The following is a 14,948-nucleotide window of genomic DNA, read 5'->3' on the forward strand; positions in this document are numbered from 1 at the left end:
ATATATATATATATATATATATATATATAATGTATATATATGTATATGTGTGGAATGAGTCAGACCATCATGTTAAAGGAGCTGTGTGTGCAGAAATGAGACACAAACTTCAGAAACTGAAGCAACGGTTTCTTAAGGAAAATATTTCTCCAAAAGAACAACAAATTGAATAATTTTTTTGGATGTATTGCAAAAAGCTGTAGAATTTACTACAATGAAGCTAAAGTCGTATTAAAGCGTGTCACCTTATCATCCGACAGGCACGTGGTGGATAAGTCCTGTCTGCTTCCTGACAGCTGAAACAATAAAAAAAACAGTGACCTCAGACAAATCATTCTGGATTTCAATATAATATTGAAAGTTTTTATGATATATTTTACCCTGTGAACAGAGGGAGAGCTTATGCTCCTCCTGTTACTTCTTCCTCTGCCAGACAGATGCTCCTTCACTGCCACTTCCTGAAACCCACACACAGTAAAGTAAGTGAAAATCAAACATAAAAAAAAAACGTTTATGAAAAATAATACATGACTCAACGTGGATCTTTTTATCAGTGTGTTTAATATTCATTTATCAGCTTTATCAATAGTTTTAGGAGTTTCTCCCTCTACCTGTCTGAGTCTATCCAGAGTTAGGATGTTCTCCAGGCTCATTACGCTGCGGAGATATTTTTCAATGGCCGCCTCGTCGTCAGCTGACTGGCTGTTGTGTGCGTTTGCAGCAAGCCGGGCCAGCATCTCCCTGTCCTCCGAATCTGGAGTGTCCTGATTTAAAGAAACATTATGAAGATGAGCGTTTACACAACTCCAGAAAACTAAAGCATGTTTGAATCCAACCTTACCTCAGGGATGTTGGAGACCACCTCAAAGGTGACGCCTGAGCCCGGTATGGTGCTGCGGGTCGACATCCTTCTGAGAAAGTTGTGTGCAAAGCCCTGGCGGCCCGGGTTAACGTTGACGCAGATTCTTTTTCTCAGCACCAGCTGCATGTCAGCGGGGTGACTGAGCTGAACGACCACTCGAATCGTCAGGTAGACGCGCTGCTCGGGCCACAGCCCCCCTCGACTGAGCCAGGGACACTCATGGACAGTAGAGTCCCATGATGCCTCTGCTTTCACCTGCGAGTCCACAAGAATCATTACTACAAGTCTGAGTGGAAAGTTTGGGTTTTGAGCGTGTGTCTAATGAAGAGCTGCTCTTCACCTCTCCATCGTAGTGTTTGACGATCTGCAAGTCGAAGAAGTCGTCCTCATCTTCTCCACTCAACGTGGCGTCCAAGCCTCCAGCCTCAGGCATCTCAAACTGGTCTTGAGAGCTGAGGTCATCAGCTGGGGTAGCGACAAAAGATCAAAAAAATTATACTGTGGGTAGATAACATGTAAACGTACATTAAACCACTTAGTAAACACTTTGTTACGTTTGAGGTCCAGGAAGAGAACGGGGATGTGCGTCTCCATGCCTGGCAGAGGCGACCTGCAAACACAGACAGTTTCTTAAAAAGTCAGTTTGGTTGCTGCATCTCTGTGCATCCAAATGGTATAAATTATGCAAATGAAAATAAATATAACATTTTAAATGAGTCAAACCATTCGGCAGGCGCTCCAGGAATTCCACTGCCAGCAGAGGGAACCATCACAGCATTTCTCTCCTCTGTGAGAGTCAAGCGCCACTCCAGCAGCTGGGCCTCCCGCTCCATGTCATCCTCTGTCTTTTCTGAATATAATACTTACTTCATGAACAACTCTCATACTAAATACAAAGTATGCACTGAAAAATTGGTCTGACATCAATATCAGCTGATATTCAGTGTGTCAAATTCCATCAGCTGATATTTATCTAGTGTTTCCTGGTTGTTTTACTGACTCTGTGCTGAAAAGATAACTTTAAAAAATTATGTAAAGTTTAACAGGTTAAAAGGTATTTTGAAACATTTTATATTTTTATAAAATGTTTCAAATATCATGTTGCATGATATTTTATAGACTAGTTATATAAAAAACAACAGTAGAAAGTTTTTGACACGTTGAAATAAATGAGTTTTTAATCCATTAAAAACGGTACAATTAGGCCTGTCACGATAACAAATTTTGCTGGGCCATTATTTGTCTCAGAAATTATTGCAATAAACGATAATATTATTTGAAATGTGACAATAATTAGTAATTATTGTGAAATTTAAGAAGAAATGTTGATTAATTTTTTGTGTAGTACCTTTTTTGACCACTGGATGGCAGTATAAGACTGAACTGAAGGATGGATAGTGAGGGAGTGAGCAGCCTGTCTCTAAGAAAAATGGGAGGGAGGCCCCTTGATGTGACATGGGCTGTCTCTCCTTCCTGTTTTTCGGTTCTCAAAATGGCGGACGCTCGGTGTGGTTTGAGCGCATCAGCATAGCATTTGTCACAAAGCTTTTAATAAAAATGTTGTAAACAAGTTCTCAGCTTCTTTTTGCAGAGAAAAACAACTTTTTAGATGAAGGCACAGGTTTCAACCGTGAATTTTGGAGCTTCAACAGTCCCCCCCCCCCCCCCCCCCAAGGTCGGCCTGTTAGCTTAGCTCGTAGCTTAGATTCTCAGCGTAGCTGCTTTTAACGATCCAAAATTGCAATTTTAAAGAGAAAAGAGAAACGGAGGGGTCAGTGAAGAGCACCGGAGTTGAGCCTTTTGTCAACCAGTGTCTTCAGTAGAAAGAGAGACGCAAAGAAACGATAAAGCTGATAAATGAAAATGAGGTCGACAATTTTCATTTATCATGCGATTAATTGATTTATTGTTTATCGCAACAGGCCTAGGTGCAATGAAGGACTGAAACATTTAAAGCTGCTTCACTCTTTTTAACAACAACAATAATAATTTCCCTGATATAAAAAGGGAAATGTCACAACAAATACTGACAATCTGCCATCAACCAAGACTGGAAACTGGTGCCTCTCTCTTAAAAGAAACAACTAAATTTAGCTGTCCTGATTCTGTTGACAAACTATGCAATACTCCTCTGTTTCAAGGTAGAAGCAGTGATGGTATAAATAATTGTCTGTTTTTGTTTTACCTGCTTTGCTGACCAGGTTCTGCAGTTGTTGATCGAGGTACTCCTGCCTCTTGGTGAGGGCAGCTAACCACTGGCGCCGCAAACGCTCCAGATCTCTCTCCTGTCCAACAAACCTTTCAGTTAATTACTGCACCTTCCATCCAAAACATCAAAATAGAAGAAAACAGTTCAGTTGTACTGAGCTGCTCCACCTGATAGCTGTCCATCTCATCTCTTTCATGGTTTGTCGAGCTGGTTCTGATCTCCACACAGCCTACAGACACTGCTAGCACGATCTCTGCTATCAGCGGCATCGTGCCCGAGTCCTGAACTGAACGCACGTCCACCTGGATTCGCCGCGACTGACCCTGGAGATGAGGAGAGGGAATAGACATTTAAAGAGATCTGAAGATTAAAAAGCTTGTATTCCAGCAAAAACCTAGAAGTTTCCTCTGCTTGCTCACAGGCTGGTTGTGAGGATGCGGGCCCTCATTCTTACCTGCCGAAGTTGAAAGATCCCCCCAGTGTGAACGTCTTTAGCTGGAACCACTTCCACTGGCACAAAGTCTCCATTCTCATTTATCTCCAGGATTTGGATCCATAACTCCAGGCGACGTGTGACCTCACTCCACCTGCAAAAAAACAATTTCACGTGGATGTGCCAAGAGTCAAATATGACTGAGAGTGTGCACGTGTATGTGTATACCTGTCTCGTAGTGTGCGTGTTTTGGCCTGGATGATGCTGAGGTCCCACAAAGCTGGGTTCCTCCCTCCATCAGATTGTTTGTGTCCATACACCTCAATAGCAACAGCTCCTTCTGTCAGGTACTCGATAAAATCCTCAGTTACTGACACTGCCAGTTCCTGAAGTCCCCACAAGGCATCGTATCAGTTACTACAACCCATTGTTAGGAAAATATTTGTGCACAAACACATGAAAGGTTTATTATCCTGTGGCATGTTTACCTTGCAGCTGTCAAACACAACCATGCAGTGTGGGTCCTTGGTGCTGGGAGACGAAGACGAATGATCAACTTCAGGGGCCACAATGATGGGCTCAGGCTGGTCCCAGAAAATATACTGACAGAAGACAAAGTTGGACAGGTGCTGAGGAAGACCAGTGGCTTGCAGGATCTTAATCTGCAAAGAAAACACAAACCACATGTCAGTTCAGAGGAATATGACACAATCAGGGCTCCTGGAAAGAAAAACACACCCAAAACAATTTTTTTTTTAAAACAGACTCATCATCAGTTCTCAAAAAAATTATGTTGTTTACCATGCAGGCCAGTTTGCGATCTTCCATTTCAGACTCGTGGTTGTTGTCAAGATCATCTCCTCCTGCCATGTTGTCCTCTAATCCACCTCCAACTCTCATCACCTCCACATGCAGCCGCCCAGCGACCTAATTACAAGGAAGAGGGAAAAGCTGCTGTGATCCTAATCTTAAACCAAAAACAAGAGCCCGAGTGTAAAATTAAGTTTGTGCTACAGTTTTCACTTTCTGGAGTTCCACAGTCATTTAGCTGAAACATTTTTTTAGGGATGCACAATATTATCGACATGGTATCAGTATCGGCTGATATTAACAATAAAGTTAAATATTGGACCTCCACCACTCCATCAAAATAACTCACCAATATAAAAGGCACTGTTTTTGTACGACAACCCAGTGACAAGGATGCCTGCAGCACCAGCACAACGTTATGTCACGCACGCCTACCTGATCTGATCACGGCGGGAGAGGAAGAAGTGAAAATGTCGGCCGTGTGGACGTTTTTTAAAGCGTCGTAAACTGTTAGCAGAACTGCTATTTGCAATGACTGCTCAGCATCAGTGATGCGAGGAGGAGCGAAAACGAAGTCCTACAACACTTCGAACTTAATTAACCATCTCAAGAACCACCATTACGATGAGTTCATGGTGGCCAGAAAGGAAAGCGAGAGAGCAGTCAACCGCGGAGAAACAAAACCTCACCAGCAATCCATTCTACAAGCTTTGGACAAAGCAAGGAAATACAGCCACGACCAGCAGAGGGCAAAATGCATCACTCTCATAGTAAACTGATGGAGTGCATTGCTCTGGATGTTGTCATTGTGTTAGAGAGTAAATGTCATGAATAAATTTAACATTAAACATAATCCAAGTTGAAGTGTTACATCATTTTCAGCCCCTTTTTTATTGGCATATCAGATATTGGCCAAAAATCCAATATCGTGCATCTCTAAAAAATTTTTCCTCCTTATTTTGTCAAAGTTGAACAACGTGACATGAACAACGGGCTGGAGATAGCCAGAGCACACAAAATCCAGAGACTTGCTGCTCACATTACTTTATAATTATTTAAATGTTTGTTTTCTTTGCCTAAAAAAGATGGAGTGTGGTAAGAACAGTTAATAAATACTGTGATTCTACCTCTCCTTTTTGATTGATGATAGGAACAGCGTACTGCAGCTTGACGTCATAAAACAGACACGAAAGGAAGACGTTAGCGACACCAATCAGGCTGTGGTTCTCCTGCTCGTCAAAAAACGGGTCTGCTCGACGGAAATATGACCGCATCCCCTGGAGAAGGAGGGAAGGAAATGTTGAACAAGTTCTTGTAAAAAAGCAAGTTTTGATTCCATGAGCTGTTTATAAAACACAGCAGACTTGCTGGTCTGACTCACCGGGTTGTCTTGATTGTGGAGCTGGTAGTCCTGCCACTCCTGGTAGAGCTCTCTCATGTCAACAAGGCGGTTCTCCATCTTTTCCAAACTCCAGATCTGTTTCCCTCTGCACCGTCTTCGGACCTGAATTGCAGGTTCACTGAGTACTGCATCCCTCTACACACACAGAAGTATTTAAGTTTTGAGCTTAAAGAAAAACAGACACCAGCAAAGTCACACAGGGAGCTCATTTTTGTGTGCGGGACCTTGCGGTTTGCGTTGAGGTTATCTGATGGGATTTGCAGGGTGACTCTGTACTCTGTGTGACGCTCCAGCTCCTCTGAGATATAACACGCCTCCTGCACCAGAAGGTTTGCTCTCACTATTTGCTCCCGCAGCCTCCGAAGACTCCTCACCAACACTGCCTCCCTACAGAATGACAGGAGGTGGTAGAAAACGGTGCAGACAAAGGAGGGATGGGAAAATGTCAAACTTTCATTTGTTAAATCCAATGGTTCCCAACCCTGGTCCCTGAGGAACACCATCCTGCATGTTTTAGTTGTTCCTCTGCTTCAATACACTGATTTGAATGGAAGGATGATTACCGGTAATAGGCTTTGCCGAACTTAAGGAAGTAACCACTGAATCAGGTGTGTTGGAGCAGAGAAACAACTAAAACATGCAGTATGGTGTTCCTCAAGGACCAGGGTTGGGAACCACTGGGCAACATGAACATACACAATTTGCTCACCGGTCTTCACTCCACTGCTTCAATCTGCCCTGAGCACTCATCCCTCCTATGCTGAGTCGCTCCAGGCTGCGGTAGTGAGACTGCTGTCCTGGTCCTTGCTGTCCAGATGTCTGTCCTCCAGACTGGCCTGTGGACAGACGGTCCAGATTGAGCTTCTTGCGGAGCTGCATGAGCTCCTGCTCATACATTTGCCTCTGTCGCTCCAGGGCAGAGCGCTTCTCTTCTTCATGCTGCCTCTCCAGAGACTGGAGGACCGCCTGCATGGGGTCTGGCCAAACACGACAGAGAAGAGTCAGAAAGCTAGAGCACAAAATCAGAGACTTCATGTTCTTCCTTAAAGATGATCAACGGTATGTTCTCCTAAAATATCTCACCATTGTTGCCCAGAGCCTTCATCATAACTTCCGTCTGGGCAAACTCATAAGAGAAGCTGACTTCACTGGACACTTCACTAGCGGTGTCTCCATCTGCATCCAGCTGCTCACTGCTGCCACTGTTCTTCATCCCGCCACCTTCACCATCCTCATCCTCTGCACCACGTGACCGTCGCTTTGGCAGATTGATTCTTGAAGCGGGATAAACAAACGTTAGAGACTGTTACAACAGAGGAATTTTCAGCAATTTAAAAAAACAAAAGACACAAAACAAGCTGAAATTTTAAAAAGTATATAAATAATGGAAAAATATTTCAAACTTTAAATCCAAACGTCACAATACATTAAAAAACATTTTTCATCTGATTATTGGCAGCTATTAATGATAACTTTCAATATAAGGAGCACAGTTAAAACTATACAACTGTAAAGATTTTGGAGTTACCTAAAGAAGTGATTATTTCCCCAGAGGATTCGGTCCCCATGATGAAGTTGCAGAGCGCTGGTTACTGGAGAACCATTAACACACGTCCTACAGCACCAACAAAGCAGTGACTTTAGCTAATGGCAGCTTCATTTCTATTTTAAATTTAAAACAAGTTATTGGAATGAATGCATCAATTTGTCATATTCAGGATGAAATACATAAAAAAAATCATTATTTATTTAACTAATAAAAACATTGAATTTATCTTAAATCTCTATCAAAAGCAAAAAAGCAACAACATGGTTACAACGCAAATTGTGAGGATTTTTTTGAAGGACTTGAAAGACTAATTGTGACATGACTATGCAATAATTAAATTACAGCATAAATATCAAAACACTCGTTTCACCTTAAATTTATTTGACACTTTCTACCATTTAAACACTATCAAGATGGTTTGTCTCAACACAACCCTAAAAAATGACACATCATCAAATCACACAGTAAGCAGGATTTTGATCAGAACTGGTCAATTTTAAACTCATACCATGTTCTCTTAAAAATCTATAGCAGAAGCAAAATAAACACAATTACTGAACCATTTATTTTAGTGAAAACCCTGGAGCTATGGTTGTTCTGTTAAAGGACTTACACTGAGAAATTGCTCTTTTTTAGCTCATGAACCTGGTTATCATGGTGTTCCTTACCGAGCGTTGGGATAGGGGGTGAGGACGACAGCAGCCTCGTCCGTAATGTCAATGACGCAGTGCTCAGCCTGGATACCCATCCCGCACAGCTGAATGTCCTGGGAGTCCACTGAGCCCACCTTTGTGTGTTCCTACAACACAGCATTCAAGATGTCATGGTGCGTCACCAGCTGCAGCACACAAACATCCTGCCTGAGCCGTGTTCATCGGAGACACGTTTGTTGTATAAGATAATACTTCAACAAAGAAGAATCCGTCCAGAAGACCGTTAGAGGTAATCCAAATAATTTTCTACAAATACACACTGTTGGGTAAATTAACAAACTTGACTGAGCAGGTTTTCAGAGTTAAACTTCCGTTTCTTTCACGTAAACTGCTCAGATGTGTAAACATTTAGTCTTGGAGGCTTATTCAAAAGAAATATTAGATACAGATAGATAGATCTTTATATATATATATGGATATATATATATATATATATATATATATATATTATATATATATATATTATATATATATATAGTTAGATTGTTAAGTCTTGGTGAGAAAAATATATGGTGTCTGTACCTTCAGGTAGTACACAAGCAGTTCATTAAGGGCAGGATCAGCGTTAAGGTTCACCAGAAAACTTTTATCATCACCGACTTTGATCCCAGAAGACTGAAGAGAAATACCCAGACTCTCCAGCTGCTTCTGACGTTCCTAAAGGCCACACAAAGAAAAGAGCATCATATCCACACAGTGTTGATTTTTAAACAGCAGAGCAACATGTTTGATTTGCTCATTACTCACCTGTGCAATCTCCTCTGTTTTGCGAAGTTTCTCCTCCCATGTGACGGTCATTTCTTGGATTAACTTTTCAGACTCTTCCAGGCGTTCTTTCAGTTCTGGAGCTTTCAGAGACTGCAGAACAGACAACAAGTTAGAACAGCTGATGTTTAAAGAAGGTGGTCTTAGAGATAGTTGCAGCCATCTCACCTCAGCCTGGGTCAGCTGCACTCGGAGCTTCTCCACTTCCTCCCTGAGCTCCCTGATGATGCGAGCATTTGGGTCTTCATTAACGACAGCGTGGTTAACGATGCTTTTGGCTCGGTCAGCATAGCGCAGCGTCGACAGGGTCTCCTCATAGTTGTCTGCTGCTGGACTCACAGTTGCAACCATGGCTGTGCGGCTATTGCCCCCCAGGCAGTCCTGGAATCAAGAGGGCATAAAGAGATGAAGAGACTTTCATTCAGAACTTTATACGAAAAACAGTGCATGCAGCAGAATAAAAGTGTGAATGTTTATGAAGCATTCACACTATTGTGATCCATTTTTCTTCCGTACGTTTTTCAGCATCTTTCTCGTTACATAGTTTTCAAGCTATTTCAACAAATCATAAATCAATACGTTCAGCTCTTTCAGGACAATCCTGCTATAACTTTTGGTAATAGGTGCAACTTTAGCTTTTTGACAAATTTAGTCTTTTCTACCATTTTTTTTCCTCATAGAAAATGAAATGAGATCATTTTGCATCCTTCATATCTTTAGATCTGTTTACAACAGATTATCGTTAACTATGTTTTTTGAGTGGCGCAAGTTGTATTTTTACTCTCTTTAATCTGATTTAACTGTAAAGCACTTTGGTCAGCTTTTGTTGTTTTCATGTGTTATAGAAATAAATTGACATTGACAACTTTTTACTGCTCCTTTCACATTTTGTTCTGGTTCAGCTTCCTTGTGCAAATTTAAACTTATTTTCAGCTGTTTATTCCAGCTGTTTTGTGATCCTTTTAGATTATTTCTGCTAACTACAACATTTTTGTTCATCTACCTTCTTTCTGCTAATTTCAGCTTGTTATGCTCCTTTCAGCTTATTTCTGCAAGTTTCAACTTTTTCTACTATTTCAGCTACTATTTAGCTGTTTTATGATTTTTTTTAGCTTTTTCTGCTAATTCCACATTTTTTGCACTCATTCCAACTTTTTTCATCCTAATTCAGCAAAAATGTTCTACTTCCTTCTGGTAATTTTAGTTTCTTTATGACTTTTTAGCTACTTTTCAGCTGGTTTTTTTTGTTGTTGCTAATTTCAGCCTTTTTCAGATAATTTCCACATTTTTGTGCTAATTTCTGCTTTTTTCAACCTAATTGGGTAAGCTTGAGTTCTTTCTGCCTTCTTCTGCTAATTTAAGCTTGTTCTACCTTTTCAGATAGCTTTTTAGCATTTTTAAGCCAATTTCAGCAGTTTTCCAATAAATTCACGTTTTTCGTGGTCATTTCTGCTCATTTCAGCCTATGAACTTAGTTCTGTTAATTTCAGCTTGTTATGCTCCTTTAAAGCTTTTTTCTGTTAGTTTCAGCTTTTTATGCTATTTCAACTACTATTTAGCTGTTTTTATGCTAATGTTAGCTTTTTCAACTAATTTCACATTTTTGGAGCTCATTTCAGCTCTTTCCACTTCCTTCTGGTAGTTTAAGCTTCTTTCTGCCTTTTCAGCTACTTCTCAGCTGTTTTGTTGCTAATTTCGGCTTGTTTAGCTAATTTCCCAAATTTTGTGCTAATTTCTGTTTATTTAAACCTAACTAAACAAATTTGTGTTCTTTCTGCTTTCATCTGCTAATTTAGGCCTGTTCTTCCATTTCAGCTACAATGTTGCATGTTGTTTTAAGCAAATTTCGGCTTTTTTTTCTGCATGTTCTTCAGCAATAAGCATTCACACTGCATTTTCACAGGAAATGCAATTTCTCTAATTAAACAAATTGTGGTTGGTTGGGTGAATGTTTCTGTTTACTGGGTTTACCTTCAGCAGCCAAGTCAGAACGGAGTCTCTGTAGGGAACAAACTTGGTCTTGTTCTTGGCAGTTCCCTGTTCAGCCAGCGCAGAGATCACCAGACCAAGTGTAGTAAGGGACCTGGCAAAACAACACAGACACAGTAACTTGACTTTTTTCACCTCCTTTTTAGTTTACCTAGTTATGACAGTTTTCCCATTGTACCCAACATTTGTGTCATACAATTTTGAGTGAGAGAACGCTTGATTTATGTGAAACATTACGTTTTCTTTTGACATACAAGTCAACTAAATTCTATTCACTCGTTAAAATAAATAAATAAATAAATAAATAAATAAAATCACTGAGGAAAAAGGAAGCGACACCGTCAGGATGAAAACATCTATTGCTCATTGTCTCAAAACCAGTAACTGTGAAAAACAAGAAAATGTGCTGAGAGTTTTGCGCACTTGTTAATGTTGCTCCCCTCCTTCAGTCGCTCTCCTGCTGCCCCGGTTTTCGCTGCTCGCTCACTTCCAGCCAAGTCCACCAGACTTAACCGACTCACCTTCTCCCCACTCGTCTGCAGAAACAAGCAAAATCAGAGTCAAGAGAGTGAAAACAAAGTAAATTTGATCCTTAGTTTAGTTCTAGGGGTGGCTTGGCCCAGTGGGTATTATGGGCGCCCTCTTATCATAAGGTTGGGGGTTTGGTCCCCAGTTCCTGCAGCGTGCTGAAGTGTCCTTGGGCCAGACACTCTACACCCTCTGCACACGGATATGCTCATCAGTGTATGAGTGAGAATATAAAAAAGTGCTGTATATAGTGTGTAAAAATACATTAAAAAAATGGACGCAGTGAATGAGTCAGTGTATGAACGGGGTAATAAGAAATTCTGTAAAGTGCTTTGCAGAATGTGGAGGTTAAAAAGGTGCTATAGCATATGAGTTGTGGACCATTTATAAAATGCAAAGGGACTTCTTGATATGATTATAGCTGTTTAGTCATTTATTATTCGGAGAAGGGACTTGGTCATAAACGTGAGGTACAAGCTTTAATTCAGTTCTGCTAAGAGTCTCTTCTGTTTTTTATTGAAACCCTACAAAGCAGTAAAGGAATAATCAGCCTGAGTCTCATCCTGACAGCTTTCGTCTGTGTCTTTCTTTGAACTGTTTCAGGAGATATCATGTCCTCATGTGAGACAGCTCAGCAGCTGACAGGACTGAACCTGATACCTGACCAACACCTGTGGTGAAACCAAAGCAGCGCGTCAGCATACATCCGTACACGTTCAACTCTTCCTGTGGATTTATACACCACTGGATTTTAGTAGAAATTTAAAAAAAAAATTTTTTTAGACAAAACCCACTGAATTCATCATCAACAAACCTCCAGTGTGAAAAGCCTGACGCCTGCAGAAGTAACTATAAACGAAACTGACGGTTTTCCAATGAGGTGTCAGATGCTGATCACAGACCCAGCAGACATAACAGCAATATTTTATCACAACAGTTTAATCCTCAGACACTCACTCCTCCATCATTGGACTCTACATTTTTCTGTGTGGTCCTCCAGTAATGTAACCATGTACTTTTATATATGAAGCAAAGCTTCAACTGGCCTTTAACAGAGGTCTCCATGACACTCAACTTAAAGGTGACCTTGTTTTTAAGAGAATGCTTTCGCTGGCATCAAGTTCTCAACCATGTGAGCTCACCTCACGCTGAAAACTTCAAAGAGAACACTGACAGAACAACTTCTAAAAATACACAGCACAAAGATGCACGATGAAAACCAACAGCAGGCTGCAGCGATGCGGTTCATTTTTCATTCAACCTTTATTTAGACAGGTAAATCCCATTGAGCCTCGAGGACTCATTTACAAGAGAGACCTGATTTCAACAAAGAATGATGACAACAATGGACAACAGCAACAACAATGGACAGTTATAAAAAGGCATACAGATTTTTTTTTTACAAATTCTGTCAGGTTCAGGTTCAGTCTCAGATGTGCATTAGCTGCATGTTCAAATGTTTGACCAACCAACTTAGTCCATGACTGGTTGGACACGTTGAAAACAGAGCAGGCTGTATCAGCTGACAAACTCAGAGTCATGTCCTTCAATTATTAACAGGATATGGAGGTAGCAAGAAACAAGAGCAGGGAGCAGGGAGTGTAAACTGGGTCAGTGAGGAAGAAGAAATTACTCATTGAAGTTTTTCCTGAGGAGGGCCTGGCAACCCTGCTGAGCTGGCATCACCACCTTCGGTAACTCCCTTTGCTCTGGCTGCAGAGGCTGTTTGAGCACAAACCCATCAGCAGCCGTGACCCTGGTTTAAGTGCACAAAATAACACTAAAAGCATTAACACACAAGGATTAAATATAGGACTAAAAATGATCTTTTGCCATTAATATTCTCGTGAATTTTCCGCTGTCAGCTGAAGACTTTTTGAAGAAAATTCATGCGTGCTTGCTTTAACTGCAAACAGAAAGACCTAAACTGGAGCATGATTTGCTTTCCAGACAAACTACGGATAGAGTCACAAAACAAATAATTGCACTGTGAGGAGCATCTGGCTCCATGTGAAGTGAGAAAAAGCCTGACTGGTTGCGATAGGAGCTCTGCAGAGACCAAGCATCAAAGCAGCCACGTGCACAACTAATCAAGTGATCATAAATCTGCAGGAAAATTCAAACTTTGTTATTACTCCAAAGCATTATTCTAAAAATGTTTACACAGTTATGTGGCCCAAGCACATACAAGACTACTGAGTGAGGAGGATTTGAACATATAGAGCAGAACGAGTCGGGTTTGGAGCAATCCCCAGTGCCTCAGTCTCCGACAAATCCCAGCAGATAGTGGAATCTTAGCACCCATGCACAATGTTTGATTTAAATCTCATCTACAGCTGATGCACAACTACAAGCAGGACTTTTATTTAACGTTTTCTTCTTTTCTTCTGTTCTTCGATTATAAAATCTCACACAGCAACTTTAAAATGTGTCTTTTTTGACAGGTATCTACAGTGTAAGCTTTTCTTTAGCAGAGTTCAAACGTCCCAGATTAAAGTGTTACTTTTCTGAGAAGTTATGTGTGTGTGTGTGTGTTTACATCTTACCCCAGACTGCAGGTCTTTGAGCGTGTGTGTGAGGATGATGTTAAAGACAGCGTGTGATCGACTGCTCTCCTCGTTCATATTGGTGGCAGCAACAGTACGAGACTTATTCCCTTCCGACATCAGAGACTCAATGTCCTGATTAAAACAAACAAATTTATGCTATTAACACAACAGCATTACCAGCATTAAACAGGAATCCTTCAGTATTACTTTTGTAAAACATACACTTTAGGAATATTATCAGTCTTTCCCTCAGAATCAGGTCAATCTTGTGGTGATGCAGTGGGAACAAAAGATTTTTTAACATATTTTGCCTCTTTCGTTCCTGTTCACATTCTTGTCGCATTCACTAAACAGACAAAGTTTGTTATCAGAAGGTAATTTTCATAGGACTCTAATTTTTGAAGTGCAGCCTATTCACATGCCTTAAAATGAGAATATAGGATAGAGGTCTCAAATTCTTTAGCATAACTGACCTGTTTTACTTGCAAAACATGATTTAGTTGCAACCAGTGCAGAAACCTAGAAACTATAAGCAATTTGTCAATGTTCTCGTGGCTAATGTTTGACTTTAAGAATGCTAACGTGTTGTTTCCAGATATTTTTGAGCTCACGGTGTCATTTACTGAGGTCCAGTGGACAATTCATCAGGAAAATTCACAATCTGGGCACAGATTATTTGAATGCATTTTGTAGGTTATCTGCAGCTGGTGCAGCGGCAGCAGGAAGAAGATGCTGCAAACCAATAGTGCTGCGTGCAGTGCCATTAAATAACACGCAAGAGTGTATGGGAGAGACATAAAAAGTGCTGCTGTAGAGCAGTCTACTTTACAAGTACCTGGAAAGTATTATTTATTTTAAGTACTTACAAATTTAAGTACTTACAAATCTGGTTCAATCTGGTCCAGATTTGTAAATTCAATCTGGTCCTCTGGACCAGATTGAACTTTTCTGGATTTTTCTACCTGGATTATTGAGCATGTATCAAGATGTTAGGTTCATTTAGTTTACAAACTGGCCTGACCAGTAATTTACATTGTTTAGGGGAACCTGAACACAACAATGCCAACTTTTAGATGTGCTAAGAAGTTTATATAGTTATTTATTGTGTGAATGCTTATTAAGCATTCACACTATTGTGA

The 14,948-nt window shown here is 40.6% G+C and overlaps 1 protein-coding gene across 1 annotated transcript in view; it reads right to left on the reverse strand.

The window, feature by feature from the left end:
- kif13ba (kinesin family member 13Ba) overlaps nt 1-14,948 on the reverse strand; it is a gene marked incomplete in the record, with an annotated part of 44,394 nt that overhangs the window by 7,111 nt on the left and 22,335 nt on the right. The window contains 26 exon segments of the mRNA XM_037691155.1: nt 246-296; nt 381-458; nt 612-764; nt 842-1,117; nt 1,203-1,327; nt 1,417-1,472; nt 1,586-1,712; nt 3,048-3,147; nt 3,239-3,394; nt 3,526-3,658; nt 3,733-3,890; nt 3,993-4,166; nt 4,306-4,431; nt 5,442-5,591; nt 5,696-5,851; nt 5,941-6,103; nt 6,426-6,693; nt 6,800-6,990; nt 7,245-7,331; nt 7,934-8,064; nt 8,501-8,635; nt 8,726-8,836; nt 8,912-9,124; nt 10,715-10,826; nt 11,156-11,268; nt 13,807-13,941. Coding sequence (XP_037547083.1) covers nt 246-296; nt 381-458; nt 612-764; nt 842-1,117; nt 1,203-1,327; nt 1,417-1,472; nt 1,586-1,712; nt 3,048-3,147; nt 3,239-3,394; nt 3,526-3,658; nt 3,733-3,890; nt 3,993-4,166; nt 4,306-4,431; nt 5,442-5,591; nt 5,696-5,851; nt 5,941-6,103; nt 6,426-6,693; nt 6,800-6,990; nt 7,245-7,331; nt 7,934-8,064; nt 8,501-8,635; nt 8,726-8,836; nt 8,912-9,124; nt 10,715-10,826; nt 11,156-11,268; nt 13,807-13,941 — 3,678 coding nt within the window.

This window comes from Nematolebias whitei, chromosome 2, assembly GCF_014905685.2.
Source record: "Nematolebias whitei isolate Nwh7 chromosome 2, NemWhi1, whole genome shotgun sequence".
NCBI classification, from domain to species: Eukaryota; Metazoa; Chordata; class Actinopteri; order Cyprinodontiformes; family Rivulidae; genus Nematolebias; species Nematolebias whitei.